This window comes from Artibeus jamaicensis, unplaced genomic scaffold (assembly GCF_021234435.1).
Source record: "Artibeus jamaicensis isolate MK-2021 breed Jamaican fruit bat unplaced genomic scaffold, CSHL_Jam_final contig_354, whole genome shotgun sequence".
Lineage (NCBI taxonomy): Eukaryota > Metazoa > Chordata > Mammalia > Chiroptera > Phyllostomidae > Artibeus > Artibeus jamaicensis.
Genome location: NW_026521803.1, coordinates 30,210,718 through 30,223,866, shown reverse-complemented (window position 1 = coordinate 30,223,866; position 13,149 = coordinate 30,210,718). Strand labels below are relative to the sequence as shown.

General features: G+C 47.0%; 1 protein-coding gene across 2 annotated transcripts in view; it reads left to right on the top strand.

The window, feature by feature from the left end:
* CFAP53 (cilia and flagella associated protein 53) overlaps nucleotides 1–3,286 on the top strand; it is a 30,709-nt gene extending 27,423 nt beyond the window's left edge. The window contains exons 7-8 of one of the 2 annotated variants that reach the window (XM_037165040.2): nucleotides 106–208; nucleotides 2,958–3,286. In XM_037165040.2, coding sequence (XP_037020935.2) covers nucleotides 106–208; nucleotides 2,958–3,186 — 332 coding nt within the window. In that variant the 3' untranslated portion in view covers nucleotides 3,187–3,286. Of the gene's footprint in view, nucleotides 1–105; nucleotides 209–562; nucleotides 764–2,957 lie in introns of those variants that run through there. The other variant, XM_037165041.2, reaches the window with a different exon arrangement.
* Nucleotides 3,287–13,149: the final 9,863 nt, after the last annotated feature.

The window sequence follows — 13,149 nt, the reverse complement described above, 5'->3', positions numbered from 1 at the left end:
TACGTTCTGCCTTTCTAAAATGAGTATGGTACCAATGCCCAGAAGGATGTTAGCAAGCCTTGTCCAAAAAAGTCTGTTAGCAAAAATTGCTTTTGTCTTTTGTAGTGCAACGAAAGGCAAAAGAAAAAGAAGAACGTTCTCTGGAACAGGAGCACATAAATGAAAGCCTTAAAGAGCTTAACCGTGAAGAGAAGGAGAATTTCGAAAGGTATGGCTTTGTTTTCTTTATTATTACTTACTACCTAAAGAAAAAAAAGGAGGTTTTTGGCATAGAGGACAATGTGCTGTAATTCTGGCATTACTGACAGGATTTGACATCAGCATAGTTATGTGCTATGTGGCATTTCTGTCAACGACACCGCATGTGCGTTGGTGGTCCCACGAGATTCTAACAGAGCTGAAAAATTCCCGTCACCTTGTGAGGTCACAACTGTGGTAACGTTGTAGCACAACTCATTGCTCGTGGGGCTTTGTGGTGATGCTGGCGTAAACAAACCTGCTGGGCTGGCAGCTGAATAAAAACACTGTATTCTTGTTTTTACTGCTCTTTTTCTATGTTTAGGTATATTTGATACGCAAACACCAGGCTCGTAGCCTACGTACGTGGCAGGCTACACCATCTGGGTTCGTACAGCAATGAAATCAGCTAACAACATACGTCTCCTATGTCCCCGCTGTTAAGTGACATGTGACTGTATTACATTCATCCTCAAAGCTCACATCAGTTATGGAATCTCATGTTAAAATAAATACTAACTGTCTTGGCGAATTTAAATTCTTTTACTATTGTGTACATTCTGATTATACACATTGAGTATCGAAGTGGATGAACATCTTAAAAAACTAATGTAAATTAGAAACAAGCTTGAAAAATTTATTTTATTTTATTTTAGAGAGAGGGGAAGGGAAGGAGAGAGGCAGAGAAACATCAGTTCATTGCCCTCTGCCTTCTGCCAGCGCCCCAGTGGCGCAGAGCACAGAGCCTGCAAGCCAGGCGTGTGCCCTGCCTGGTGACATTTAGGTTTGCAGGGTGATGCCCAACTGAGCTGCAGTGGTCAGGGCAGAAACAAGGCACCCATCCCAAGTCCTAATGAAAGAACAAGACAATCCCATCCTCCCCACCCCAACCCCATGACAAAAACTCTGAAAATAGAATCTGCCACAGAGACACATACATTCTACAATCTTTATTTCTAATAAAAGCTGATATTCAAATGTGGCTTACAGCCCTGGCTGGTGTGGTTCAGTGGATTGAGCGCCAGCCTGGGAACCAAAGGGTGACTGGTTCTATTGCCAGCCAGGCACATGCCTGGGCTGCAGGCCAGGTCCCCAGTAGGGGACACACAAGAGGCAATCTCACATTGATGCTCTCTCCCTCTTAACTCTGCCAATAAATAAGTAAATAAATAAATAAATAAATAAATAAAATATTTAAAAAATCAAATAAAATGTGGTTTATAGATTGTAAAAATTGTATAGCTGCTGTGGATAACAGTATGAAATTTCCTCAAAAAAATTAGTAATAGAACTATCATATTATTGATGTAAGAAATGTTCATACCTGTAGAAAGTTTGTGTAAGAGTTTATTTGAGCCAAACGGATGACAGTGGTCAGGAAGCAAGATCTCAAATGTGAATGACAGTTTCACAGTTTCTTTTATGCATTTGGAATATACAAGGGAAGGTAGGGAAGATTACCTGAGGTTGTGAGAAAGCAATGATTATAGGCAGTGAACGAGATTACCTGCTTTCCTGAGGGTGGTTATGCTGATTTCAGAGGTGTGTTGGCCTGTATGCTTGGGGCATGATGACTCGTTTAGGAATTCATGGTCAGGTCGTCCTGGGAAGTCCCTTTCCACCGAACTCCTTTTTTGTCCACAGTCTGATCCAGCCATCTCACTTCTGGTATATATCCAGAATAGTGAAAAGCAAGAACTTGAAGAGATATGTGCGTGGCCATGTTCATAGCACCATTCACAATAGCCAAGAGGTGGAAATAACCCAAGTGTCCATTGGCAGAGCTGTAGATAAAATGTGGCATATGCGTACAATGGAGTATTATTATGCCTTAAAAAGGAGGGAAATTCTGACCCTTTTAACATGGGTGAACCTTGAGGACATTATGCCAAATGGAATAAGCCAGTCACCAAATTATAAGCACTGTATTGTTCTACTTATATAAGATAACTAGAATAGTCAATTCATAGAGCCAGCAAGTAGTGTGGTGTTTACCAGGGGCTGGGAAAGGAGGGAAAGGTAAGTTTTTATTGTTTGGTGGGTGTAGAGTTTCAGATTTATAAGATGAAAAAGTGAACTCACAACAATGTGAATATCCTCATACTTAACACTATGGAACTTAAAAACACTTTTAAGTGTTGAACTTAACACTTAAAAATGGTTAAGCTGGTAAGTTTTACATCATGTGTTTTTTACCACAATAAAAAAAAATCCCACTATAAATTTTAAGATATGACATATATTTAAAACGTTGCTTATGTGTGGAGGAAGTTGTCTAGTCACCCTGAGCGGAACGGGGCAAACCGACCCACGTCCTCACCGGCAGTGCGAGGCCACTGCGGGTGCTCCGGCGGCCCAGCCCCCTGGCAGGCAGCAGAGGCGGCACCTGGCAGACTGGCCTGGGCCCCTGCTCCCAGCCCTGGGGGGGTGGGGCGGGGGAGGGGTGGAAAGAGGCCCAGACTCTCCACGTCACAGTAAATATTTTGAAATCTTCTTTCCCTGAAATCAGTATTTCCTACGATTGATTATCTTATTGTGTCTTATTGTGTAAGGAACACGTCACTGAGTTTGTCATCTGTCTCTTCCCAGTCATACTGATTTTAATGGGAATTTTAATTTGACTTCACCAATTCTATTTTAATTGTGATGCCCTAAATAAACCCAAATGCTTACTTTTACAATTTTATTGCTTTGACATTTCGACATTTCCAATTCCATAGGCGCTCCAAGTTAGCCCAGGAGTACCGGCAGCAACTTGGGATGCAAATGTCCTACCAGCAGCAAGCCCGGCAGGCAGAGAAGGAGGAGGAGCGCCGCGAAGTGGAGGCGGGGCTGGCCGCGAACAGGGTCTGCCAGGACAAGATCCGCGAGCTGCTGTGCGCGCATCGGGTGCAGCCCCGAAACGTCCACCCCATGCGGAGGGCGTGCTCCACGCGGTTTCCACCATAGTTTCGTAACCAATTTTTCCTCAGTCTTTCCGTATTTTTAACTGCAGTATGCTTAGTATATGTTCCTTTGAACTCTTAGATAAACTTCTTATTTTCTCTGAGTTTGCATAATGATACATGATTTTGTTCCTTTTTTAGATGTCGCAGGCTTACAAATCTGAATGGTCTATTTCAGATCACGGTTATTTTCCGAACCTACCCCGTGACTCCATTCCTGTTATTTCTAAGAGCGACACCTTCTGTCTCCTGTCTGCCCATATTCCCCCCTCCTCTTGCCTCCTTTCTCTTCTCTCTCCCTAATTCATCATTACCAGCAGGGCACTTTTGCACACAGAGTTGGGATGATCAGCCACTCTCGCTGACCCTCTTTTTCAGTCATTAAACAAATATTTACTGAGTGCCTCCCATGTACGATCCTGGAGCTGAGACTTCAGTGAGAAGGAAACAAACCCCTCGCTCTCGTGGAGCTAACCTCCTAGGGGGGCAACAGAGAGACAAGTGCTGTGAAGCAGCAAATGGCAGGAGTGTGATTTCGTTTTATGTGGATGGCCGGAAAAGATCTCTTTGAGCAGCTGACACGTCAATGGACCGGTCATGCAGTTATCTGGGGGAAAACATCCCAGGCAAAGAGCCAGTGCGAGGGCACTGGGGCAGAGGTCCGCTTAGTGCATTTGCAGGGTAGCATTTGTGCTGGAGCAGAGGGAGCGAGGAGAGAGTGGTAGATTCATCAGAAGGGTAGTGAGACCAGACGAGGTATGGCCTTGGAGCCATGGTGAGGACCGGCTTTTTCTTGGTAATAGGAAGCTGTTATAGGGTTTTTATTCATTAAGCTTTTATTTATTTTTAGAGAGAGGGGAAGGGAGGGAGAAAGAGAGGGAGCGAAACATCAGTGTGTGGTAACAGCCTCTCGCTGTTACAGGGTTTTGAACGGAGGAACAACATGGTGTGATGTTAAGAGGCTTGCTGGCTGCTGCGTTGAAAACAGACTTCAGGGAGACAGAAACGGAGATTTGATTAAGAAGCAATCACAGTAACCCAGACGAGGGTGATGGTAGTGTGGTAGCCAGCCTCCAGGGCAGCCCCTAATGATCCTCTCCTCCTGTATTCCTGGCTTGTGTAGCCCCAGCCACCCTGAATCTTGCCTTCCCTGTGTGACCAATACGATACTGCAGAGGTGACAGGTGTAACTTGAAGTCTAGGTCATAAAAGATACTGCAGCTTCCGTCTTAAGTCTCTTGGATCACTCACTCTGAGGGAAGCCAGCTGGCTGCCATGCGTATGGAGAGGATGCTCAAGGAGCCCTCTTGAGAGGCCCGTGGGGGGGTCCAGGGCACTGAAGTCTCACCCAAAGGCTACAGGGCTTGCCAGCCCTGGGAGTGAGCTGGCTGCCTGGGAAGGTGCCTCCACACCAGCTGAGTTTTAAGATGATTATTTCCCTGGTGGACATCTTGAATGGTCAGGCAGGCTTTTCCCAAATTTCTGACCCCAGAAACTGAAAGAAATGATAAATGTGTATTGGGTTTTTAAGCCTCTGAGGTTTTGGGAATTGTGTTAGATGCTGCAACAGATAACTAATACACACATATATGTATCTTGGATGAGGGTAGAGTCTGGGGCACGGTGAGAGAGCTCATGCTCTGGCTCTATTTTGAAGGTCGGGCCGACTAGATTTGGTGGTGGGTGGATGTGTGGAAGGTAGAGTGTTGAGAGTGAGGGATGGGCGCTACTTTCCGTCAGAGCAGCAGCTAAGTGAACTGCACTCGGGGTGGGACGGTTGACACACCTCTTCTCCTGTTCTTACTGGCGTCTTGAAGAGCAAGACTGTTAAATTTCGATAGTCTATCCTTCTTTTCCTTTTATGGATCATGTGTTTAGTGGCATATCTAAAATCTTTGCATAATCCAAGGTCATAGATATTCTTCTGTTTTCTTCTAGAAGTTTCAGAGTTTTATCTATAACACTGAACACTATGCTCTATTTTGAGCTCTTTTTTTGGCAGGGCAGGAGATGGTGTGAGATGATGGTCTAAGTTCGTTTTTTCTCTCTCTTTTTGTATGTGGCTCACTGGTGGGTCAGCACAGTTGACTGAAAGGCTGTCTTGTGGGCAGCTTCATCCGTTTGCTCAGTGTGGTTCATTCATTCAGGGGTCAGTGGTTTTGCTTCCTCTCCGTGCTGGATCACATTAGCATCTTCACCTGGCTGGTGGTAATCCCACGTACTGTCTAAATGCTAGCCTGTTTGGTGGGGGATTTAGGCCTGGGAATCTTGGGCACTCCGTAAAATACGTACATTCACTGTGGAAATACACATGCTCATATTCCTGACATTCAACATTATAATTCTTTTCACTTCTCTGAGTTTCCTCCCAATGGAACTCGCTCAGGGATGTTCATATGGAAACTCATCTCTGCATGGTAAACACTGGGTTGTTGCTCTACAGATCATGTTCACAAAGTATAAAGGCTACACAGTGGTCTCCCGAGTTAGTGTGCTGGGATTTGTTAGACATTGGACTTTGTTTCCCATGCGTCTCTACTATCAGTTACACTGTAACAACAATATTCATTTGAGTTATTTCCTTAGGTCCACTTAATTCCTTGGAGTGGGATTTCTGGGTCAAAGGCGATGAACATTTTTTATATTTTGCTTTCAAGTGCCACATTTGCAAAAGCAGTTTTTAGAGATGTAGACTTTTTAGAGAAATGTTTCCAGGGCCACTTGGTATTATCTCTGAAGGGTTAAAATTTATTTAAGCAAATTGTCAGCTAGACTGTGAAATGTTTTTTTTGTTTGTTTTTCTTTAAAAAAAAAAAACCTTCTTACCCATTCATCCACTTTTATCTGATCTCTGTGAATCTGTTTCCCCCAGTGGATTCTTTCAAGTCTGCTGTAGCCAAAGTTAATTTCCAACCCCAGAGTGTGGGCATTCTGACAAAAAAGAAAAAGACCGTCCTTTGAGTTTCGTGGGAAATTAAGGTGGTTTTCTTCTGGGTGCTGTCTTCGGTCGATGTATTTGTTTATCCTGATACCTACACAACACTGGAGCGCTTAACTAGCCCTTTAGTAAGCTTTGCAGTTGGTGGCGTAAATCTTCGATAGTGTTCTTTTTTCCAGCATTGTTTTGTCTGTTCCAGATGGAATGCCCATGATCATTACTGGGGTCCTCTGGTCAGTTTCCAGCCACACGGAGCAGTCGCTCCCCGGCTCATGTGCTCTTTCTGCTCTCTCCTCGTTCTCTGCTGTTTCCACGTCCTCTTCTTGTTCTCTCTGTGTTTTGCACTCAGTAAATGACATAAAAGATCGTTTATACTGGTGGTGGTCATAATAGCACCAAGCTGGTAAAGTCCAAGTGCCCGTCCAGACTAGGGTGGAAAATAACACACACAGCAGGAACGAATGCACGTCACTGTGTGCAGCAGCATGGCTAAGCCTCAGAGACATGATGCTGAGCAGAGTCAGTCAGACGTAGAACAACACGCATTCGGAGGTTCCACTTGGGAAAAACTCGAAAGCAGCAACACGAATTCTTGGTGTTAGAAATCATGTGACTGCCCTTTTGGGGAGAGCGACTGGAAGGGGACTTTGGATGTTTATGTTCTGTTTCTTGATTTGGGTGGTGGTTACTCAGTGTGTTCACCTTGAGAAACTCTTCAAGCTATATATTTATGATTTGTGTACTTTTCTCTGTGTGTGTGTGTGTGTGTGTGTGTGTGTGTGTGTGTGTTATACTTCCACTGAGAGGTGGTTGATTTGTTTTTTTAAATCAGCCTTTCTGAAATAGCTGCCATGGGTCATGGTGCTGGTGTCTGGAGCTGCACAGACTCACTCCAGGGTCCAAAGGCCACTGTCAGGTCTTTTCATTTATTCTTTATGGGCACCTCCCAGGTGTCCGTCTGCTCGAGGCCAGTCTTTATTAGCTTGCCCTCTAGTGGTCACACCTCATTTTTCCAACTTGGTATTAAAGCAGCAGGCTCTGCACTGCGTACCTACAGCCCAGAAGGGGTCCGCAGAGCAGAATCCAGCGTGACCACACCTCCTTCAATCAGTGCATCACCTTCCATCCAATGCAACCCACAGCTGAGTGCCCATCTTCCAGTCCCACCTGAAAAATGCAGGTGCAGCTGCCTTCTCCCTGGCAGGCCCCACCGCTCTGTTACAAAGAAGACATCAAGGAGCTGTGTTTAACACCACTCGACAGGACAAAGTATCTCCACTCATTTTATCACTTTCTTTTTGCTCATAAATTACCAGCATGCTAACTCCTGCTGCTCTACCTAGTTGTCCAGGAAAACCTATTGTAGCAAGGCCTCCAGGCGACACCGCTAGGCTGACGGTTAATTCGAATTACTGTACGCTCTCCTGCACAGCACCGTATTCTCAGTCACCATGACTTTTCTCTATTTCAGATTGGCCTTCCCTCCCTCTTTCGGTTCTAGTTCAAAAGACCAGTAATGAAGACCAAACTTGACATAGATCTTACTAGGTAGGCACTAGCTATCACCCTACCGCTTTTTACGTGTGATTATTTATTTAAGCCTCACGCCTTAATCTTCTCTTTGAGGGGAGTGGTATTATTATCATACCCATTCCACAGCTGAGGGCACTGAGGCGTGGCAGGTTGAGAACTTTTCAAGACCACCAGGGTAACGTGGTGCAATAAATATTTTGTCTTTGTTCCCAGTTCCTAGCACAGAGCCCCCGAAATACGTGGGATTTCTCAAGTGACAGGCGTGCCTTTTCTCCTTAAGAACCCTGTTTAACCACACCTGATCTTGTGCTAATGTGGGGACTTAGGATGGGGCCCTCACATAGCAGCAGGGTGGAGCCGGTCACCCCAAAGACCAAGTGATTAGAGGATTAGAACTTTCAGCCTCACCCAGAAAAGGCAGGGGCTCCAGAAAGGGGACAGGCTGGAGACGGAGCTGTACGAAAACGCTTGGGTAGCGATGTTTGGTGTCTGCAGAGCTCCAGTGGGTGAGCAAGTGGAGGCGCTGGGAGGGCGACGCCCCCAGAGATGCATGGAAGTGCCGCCCCCCACCCCGGCCCGGTGCATCTCTTCTGTTGGGCTGTTCCCAAGTTTATCGTCTATAGTAAACCAGCAAGTGCATGGAAAAAGGCTTCCTGAGTTCTGGGAGCCATTCTAGTGCATCACTGAACCTGAGGTTTGTTATAGGAGCTCTCGGTTTACAGCCAGTTGGTCAAAAGCATGGGTGGCCCAGGACTTGCGTCTGGCCCTGGGAAGTGGGGGCAGCCTCGCAGGACTCCGCCTTCAATCCGTGGGGTCTGTGCTGGCTGCAGGTGGTCCGGGTCAGGACCGAAATGCTGTGGAGCACTGGTGTCTGGAGAGTCAGAGCGTGGGGTCTGGGTGTCGGAAGACGCCCAGTTAGTAAGCAGTGGTGCTGGCCCTGGAACCCGTGCGGCTGCGGAGGCTGTGCTTTCGGTGTTGCTGTCTCACGCCTCCCTCGGTGAACTGCAGACACTTATTATTTATTTATGGAGTAATTTAGTTCATCAGTGAATCTTCGATATGTGTTTCATTTTTAAATTTGTTTTTAATTTAATTGTTATTGAATTTTTTCCCATTACCTTTTGGTCCCCTTATACCTCCCTCCCCTCAGCAATCACACTGTTGTCCACGTCCACGAGTCCTTTTTCCTCAATCCCTCCACCCACCACCTTCCCTCCCACCAGCTGTCATCTGCTCTCCATCTCTGAGTCCGTCCCCATTTTCCTTGTTAGTTCAGTTTGTTCATTAGAGTCCACAGATGAGTGAAATCACATGGTACTTGTCTTTCTCTGACTGGCTTATTTCACTTACCGTGATGTTCTCCAGCTCTGTACATACTGTCACAAAGGGTACAATTTTCTTTTTCCTCTTCTTCTTCTTTTAATGGCCGAGTAGTACTCCATCGTGTAAATGTCCTACAGTTGTTTTATCCACTCATCTACCGATGGACACTTGGGCTGCTTCCGTATCTTGGTGATTGTAAATAACGCTGCAGTGAACATAGGGGTGCTGATGTTCTTTCACACTAGTGTTTGGGGTTCCTTCAGATATTCCCAGGAGTGAAATCGCTGGGTGAAAAGACAGGTCCATTTTTAACTTTTTGAAGTACCTCCATACCGCCTTCCACAGTGGCTGCACTAGTCTGCATTCCCATCAATAGTGTAAAAGGGCTCCCCTTTCTCTATATCCTCACCAGCACTTGTTTGTCGATTTATTGTTGATGGCCATTCTGATGGGTGTGAGGTGATATCTTATTGTGGTTTCAATTCGCATTTCTCTGACGATTAGTGATTTTGAGCATCTTTCCATATGTCTATGGGCCATCTGTATGTCCTCTTTGGAGAAGTATCTATTCAGGTCCTTTGCCCATTTTTTAATTGGTTTGTTGTTTTGGTGTTGAGTTTTGTAAGTACTTTAGAAATGTTGAATATTAACTCCTTTCAGGTGTATCAGCAAATATATTCTCCCATTCTGTGGGTTGTCTATTTTGTTGATGATTTCCTTTGTTTTGCAAAAACTTTTTAGTTTGCTTATTTTTTCTTTTGTTTCCCTGGCCCGGGGAGATAGATCTGATAAGAAATTGATCCAAGCAAGGTTCCACAACAGGTAGAACAGGGAACATCAATGAAAGACTTTTAGAATTCAAAAACCCATCACAAATAATTTACTTAGTTTTCTTTACTTTGCAAATGAACCAAAAGCCCAAATAAATCTATGTCTTGGTTCAGCACTGTTTCCATCACATAACATGATTTTTTACCCAAATTCATCTCGTTGTTAAAATACTCTTAACCAGCCGCCATGCCTTTTAAGTTCTGCTGTTCATTCAACGTAGAGCAAGAGGCTCTTTCCAGTCCCCTTCCCCCACTGCACAGCAGTCTCCACCCAGCCCTCTCGGTGTGCTGACACGGCATCCCGGTGCACGTCTGTGAAGCACACTCACGCACACACAGTCCATACTGTAACGCCTGGGTTACTTTAATAACCTTATATGAACTGGACAAACAGCCTTTCAGAATATAAATGGGTGTTTCAGTGAATAAAAAGAATATCTTACTATATGGGGAAGCTCCTGAGATAAGTGGAAAAGGGAGTTTTTTCACACCTAATGCAGGTCAAGATAGAAAGGTGTGATTCCGTTTGGGTCTCCGGTGAAGCTGTCATCTGGACGAGAGTTCTGGGAGCCTAAATTGCCTCCAAATGTTCATTCTTCTCCATAAAGCTCTGGGGCACGTGTTTTGGACAGAGGCCGAGGGTTATTTGTGCTTCCAAGCATTGCGATGTGGGACTTCCATTTGGATGACTTCGTAGATACAGTTCTGGGAAAACCTATGTGAGGACCTTGGGCAAGACTTTCAGGGATTCACTTTTCTTATCTAAATGACAGTGTCTTTGGTTCGATTATGCACAGGCATGCATTGCCTAAGGTGGAGGCTGGGGCATTTATCACCCCACTCCTGCCCCCGCCCCGGGGCAATGCCACAGGCATTGCTGGTGAAGTGGTGTAACAGGTTTGCATTCTCTCTCTGCTGGGACAGCTCACACCTCGACCGTACTGTACGCATCTGCTCTTGCTGCCTCTAGATGTAGAGAGCAATTCTAGGGCTTTGGGGCGAATGACTGACTATGCAGGCTGGGGGAAGTTTGGCCAGGTGGGTTGAAGTGGAAGGCATTTTGTCCTTTCGTGTCTTCCAGTCACTGAGTAAAGTTCGCTCTGTTTTTTTTTAAGGTCCCTCTTTCGATGGCAGGTTTCCCTCTGCCTCTCTGCAGGGGTTCTGGGGATTCGGGGCTGGTCAAGGGGGAAAGTTTCGGCCACAAGGTGGCAGTGGTACACACAACCTTCAGTTGGGCCCTCACTGCCTGAGGCTGTCCAGAGGCTTCTGGAGAAAAAGAGCCAGGGTCCAGACAGAGAGGAGGACGGGGAAGTCAAGGAGGGGCTTCCATGTTCGGGTGGCATCGCTCAGCAGCACGGTGGGACGTCTCAGCATCAGAGAACTCCAAAGGGGTGCTGACAGTTTGGCGCCTCGTTACTGCAAGGCTCTGTCGTTTTCTTTCATTTTTTGAGATTTTATTTATTTTTTAGAGGAGAAGGGAGGCAGAAAGAGAGGGGGAAAACATTGATCGGTTGCCTCTGACATGCCCCCAACTGGCGACCTGGCCTTCGACCCAGGCCTGTGCCCTACGTGGGAGTCGCGCCTGTTACCCTCCAGTTCCCGGGCCGCTCTCAGCCCACTGAGCCAGGCCAGCCAGGGCTGCACGGCCCCATCTTACTAATCGATAACAGCTGCTGGGCGAGGTGTCACTGGGTATACCAAGCAAGCAGTCTCTAAATAGCTAAATATTTGTGTGTTTGGGCTATTTTTAAAATAATCGGGTGTGTAAAACTTTGAGTTTAGCGGGCCTTTGAATTAACTGGTCTGGGCTCACAGTAGTGGAATAAACAGCCTAGGGGCCATACAGGGAGGCCGCCATTGTCTCTTATGTAACACTCTCTGAGCACCAAGAATCCAGCCACACAGCCCAGCTAAGTAGCTCATTTGGTTAGAGCATTGTCCCCATAGACCAAGGTTGTGGGTTTGATTCCCAGTTGGGGCACATGCAAGAAACAACCAATGAATGCATGAATAAGGGGAACAACAACTCCATGTTTCTCTCTCAAATCAGTAAATAAAAATTAATCATTAAAAAGAATCCAGCTACACAGAACTGACAGTCACTGCTCCCCAGACACCCTCCCCGCTCCACACATCCACATTCCCCCACCACTGCACCTTTCCTCACAGCGTGGCTTTAGGGCGCTGGCCCTCCCTCCCACGTGATCTGGGAAAGTCCAGCCTTTCCCTCACCGCGAGCTCAACTCCACCGCGTTGTCTCCCAGACTCCCTGCCTCTCTGTGCTATCACAGAGGCAAGCTGGCTGTGACCTGGCTCTGCCCGTCACTGACTCTGAGCTGTCAGGGGAAAGGGCTGCTGCGAGCCGAGTTGTGCCCCACCTTCCGATGCAGGAGCCTCCACCCCAAGGTGGCCGTAGGCGGAGATGGGCCTTTCGGGAGGTGATTAGGTTGAGGGCGGTGTTAACCATGGGGCCCTGATAGATAGGGCTGGTGGCCTTGTTGGAGGGAAAGAGGAGGAAAAGGCACCAGACAGCTCTCGGTCTGCATGCACGGAGAAGACAGCTGAGGCTGCAGTGAGAAGGCGGCCGTCTTCAAGACAGCAGGGGACTGAGTCCTCACCAGGAGCCAACCCGTCGGCACCTCGATCTTAGACTTCCAGCCCCAGAACTGTGCGAAAACTCACGTCTGTTGTTTCTGCACCCCCTGCCCCAGCCCGCGGTTGCTGCCGGCAGCCTGGCCCACTAGTACAGGTTCCTATCTCATTACCCTGACCAGTCCCCACAGGGCCTGGCACACAGACCCCCCTCAGCAAACGTTTGGTGGGTTGAAATGTGGTCCCCAAATAAACGGGAGGTGCTGGTGGTGCCCAGGGCCCGGAGCCTCTGAGAGACCCGGAGGCCAGCCCCACTCCAGTTCGCCCTGCAGACAGACACGGGGCATCAGCCCTTGTCTGCAACCGGGAACCCCCGAAAGCTCTGAGACCAGAAGGTTTGATGCCAAACCTCACTTGTCAGTAAAGCCTGACCTGAACCAGAGTGAAACTACTTCAAAGGATCACATTACGTCTTAGTATAAAATTGCTAATGTTTTTACTACCGGGCACTGCTCTAGCTCTGGCTGAGGGTGTTACAAAACCAATGCCTTACTCCTTTTCTGAAATCCCAGAAGCTCAGAATTCTGGCCCCAAGGATCTTGGAGAATGGGCTGTGAACCTGTGGTAGGTACCTGGGGCTTCATACCAACGCCACAGCTGTCAACCTGAGGGAGACGGTGGGGCAGACTTATTATCCAGGGCGTGCACAAACTGCGTTGCCCTTCAAACAGAATGAGCAATAGCTCAATCC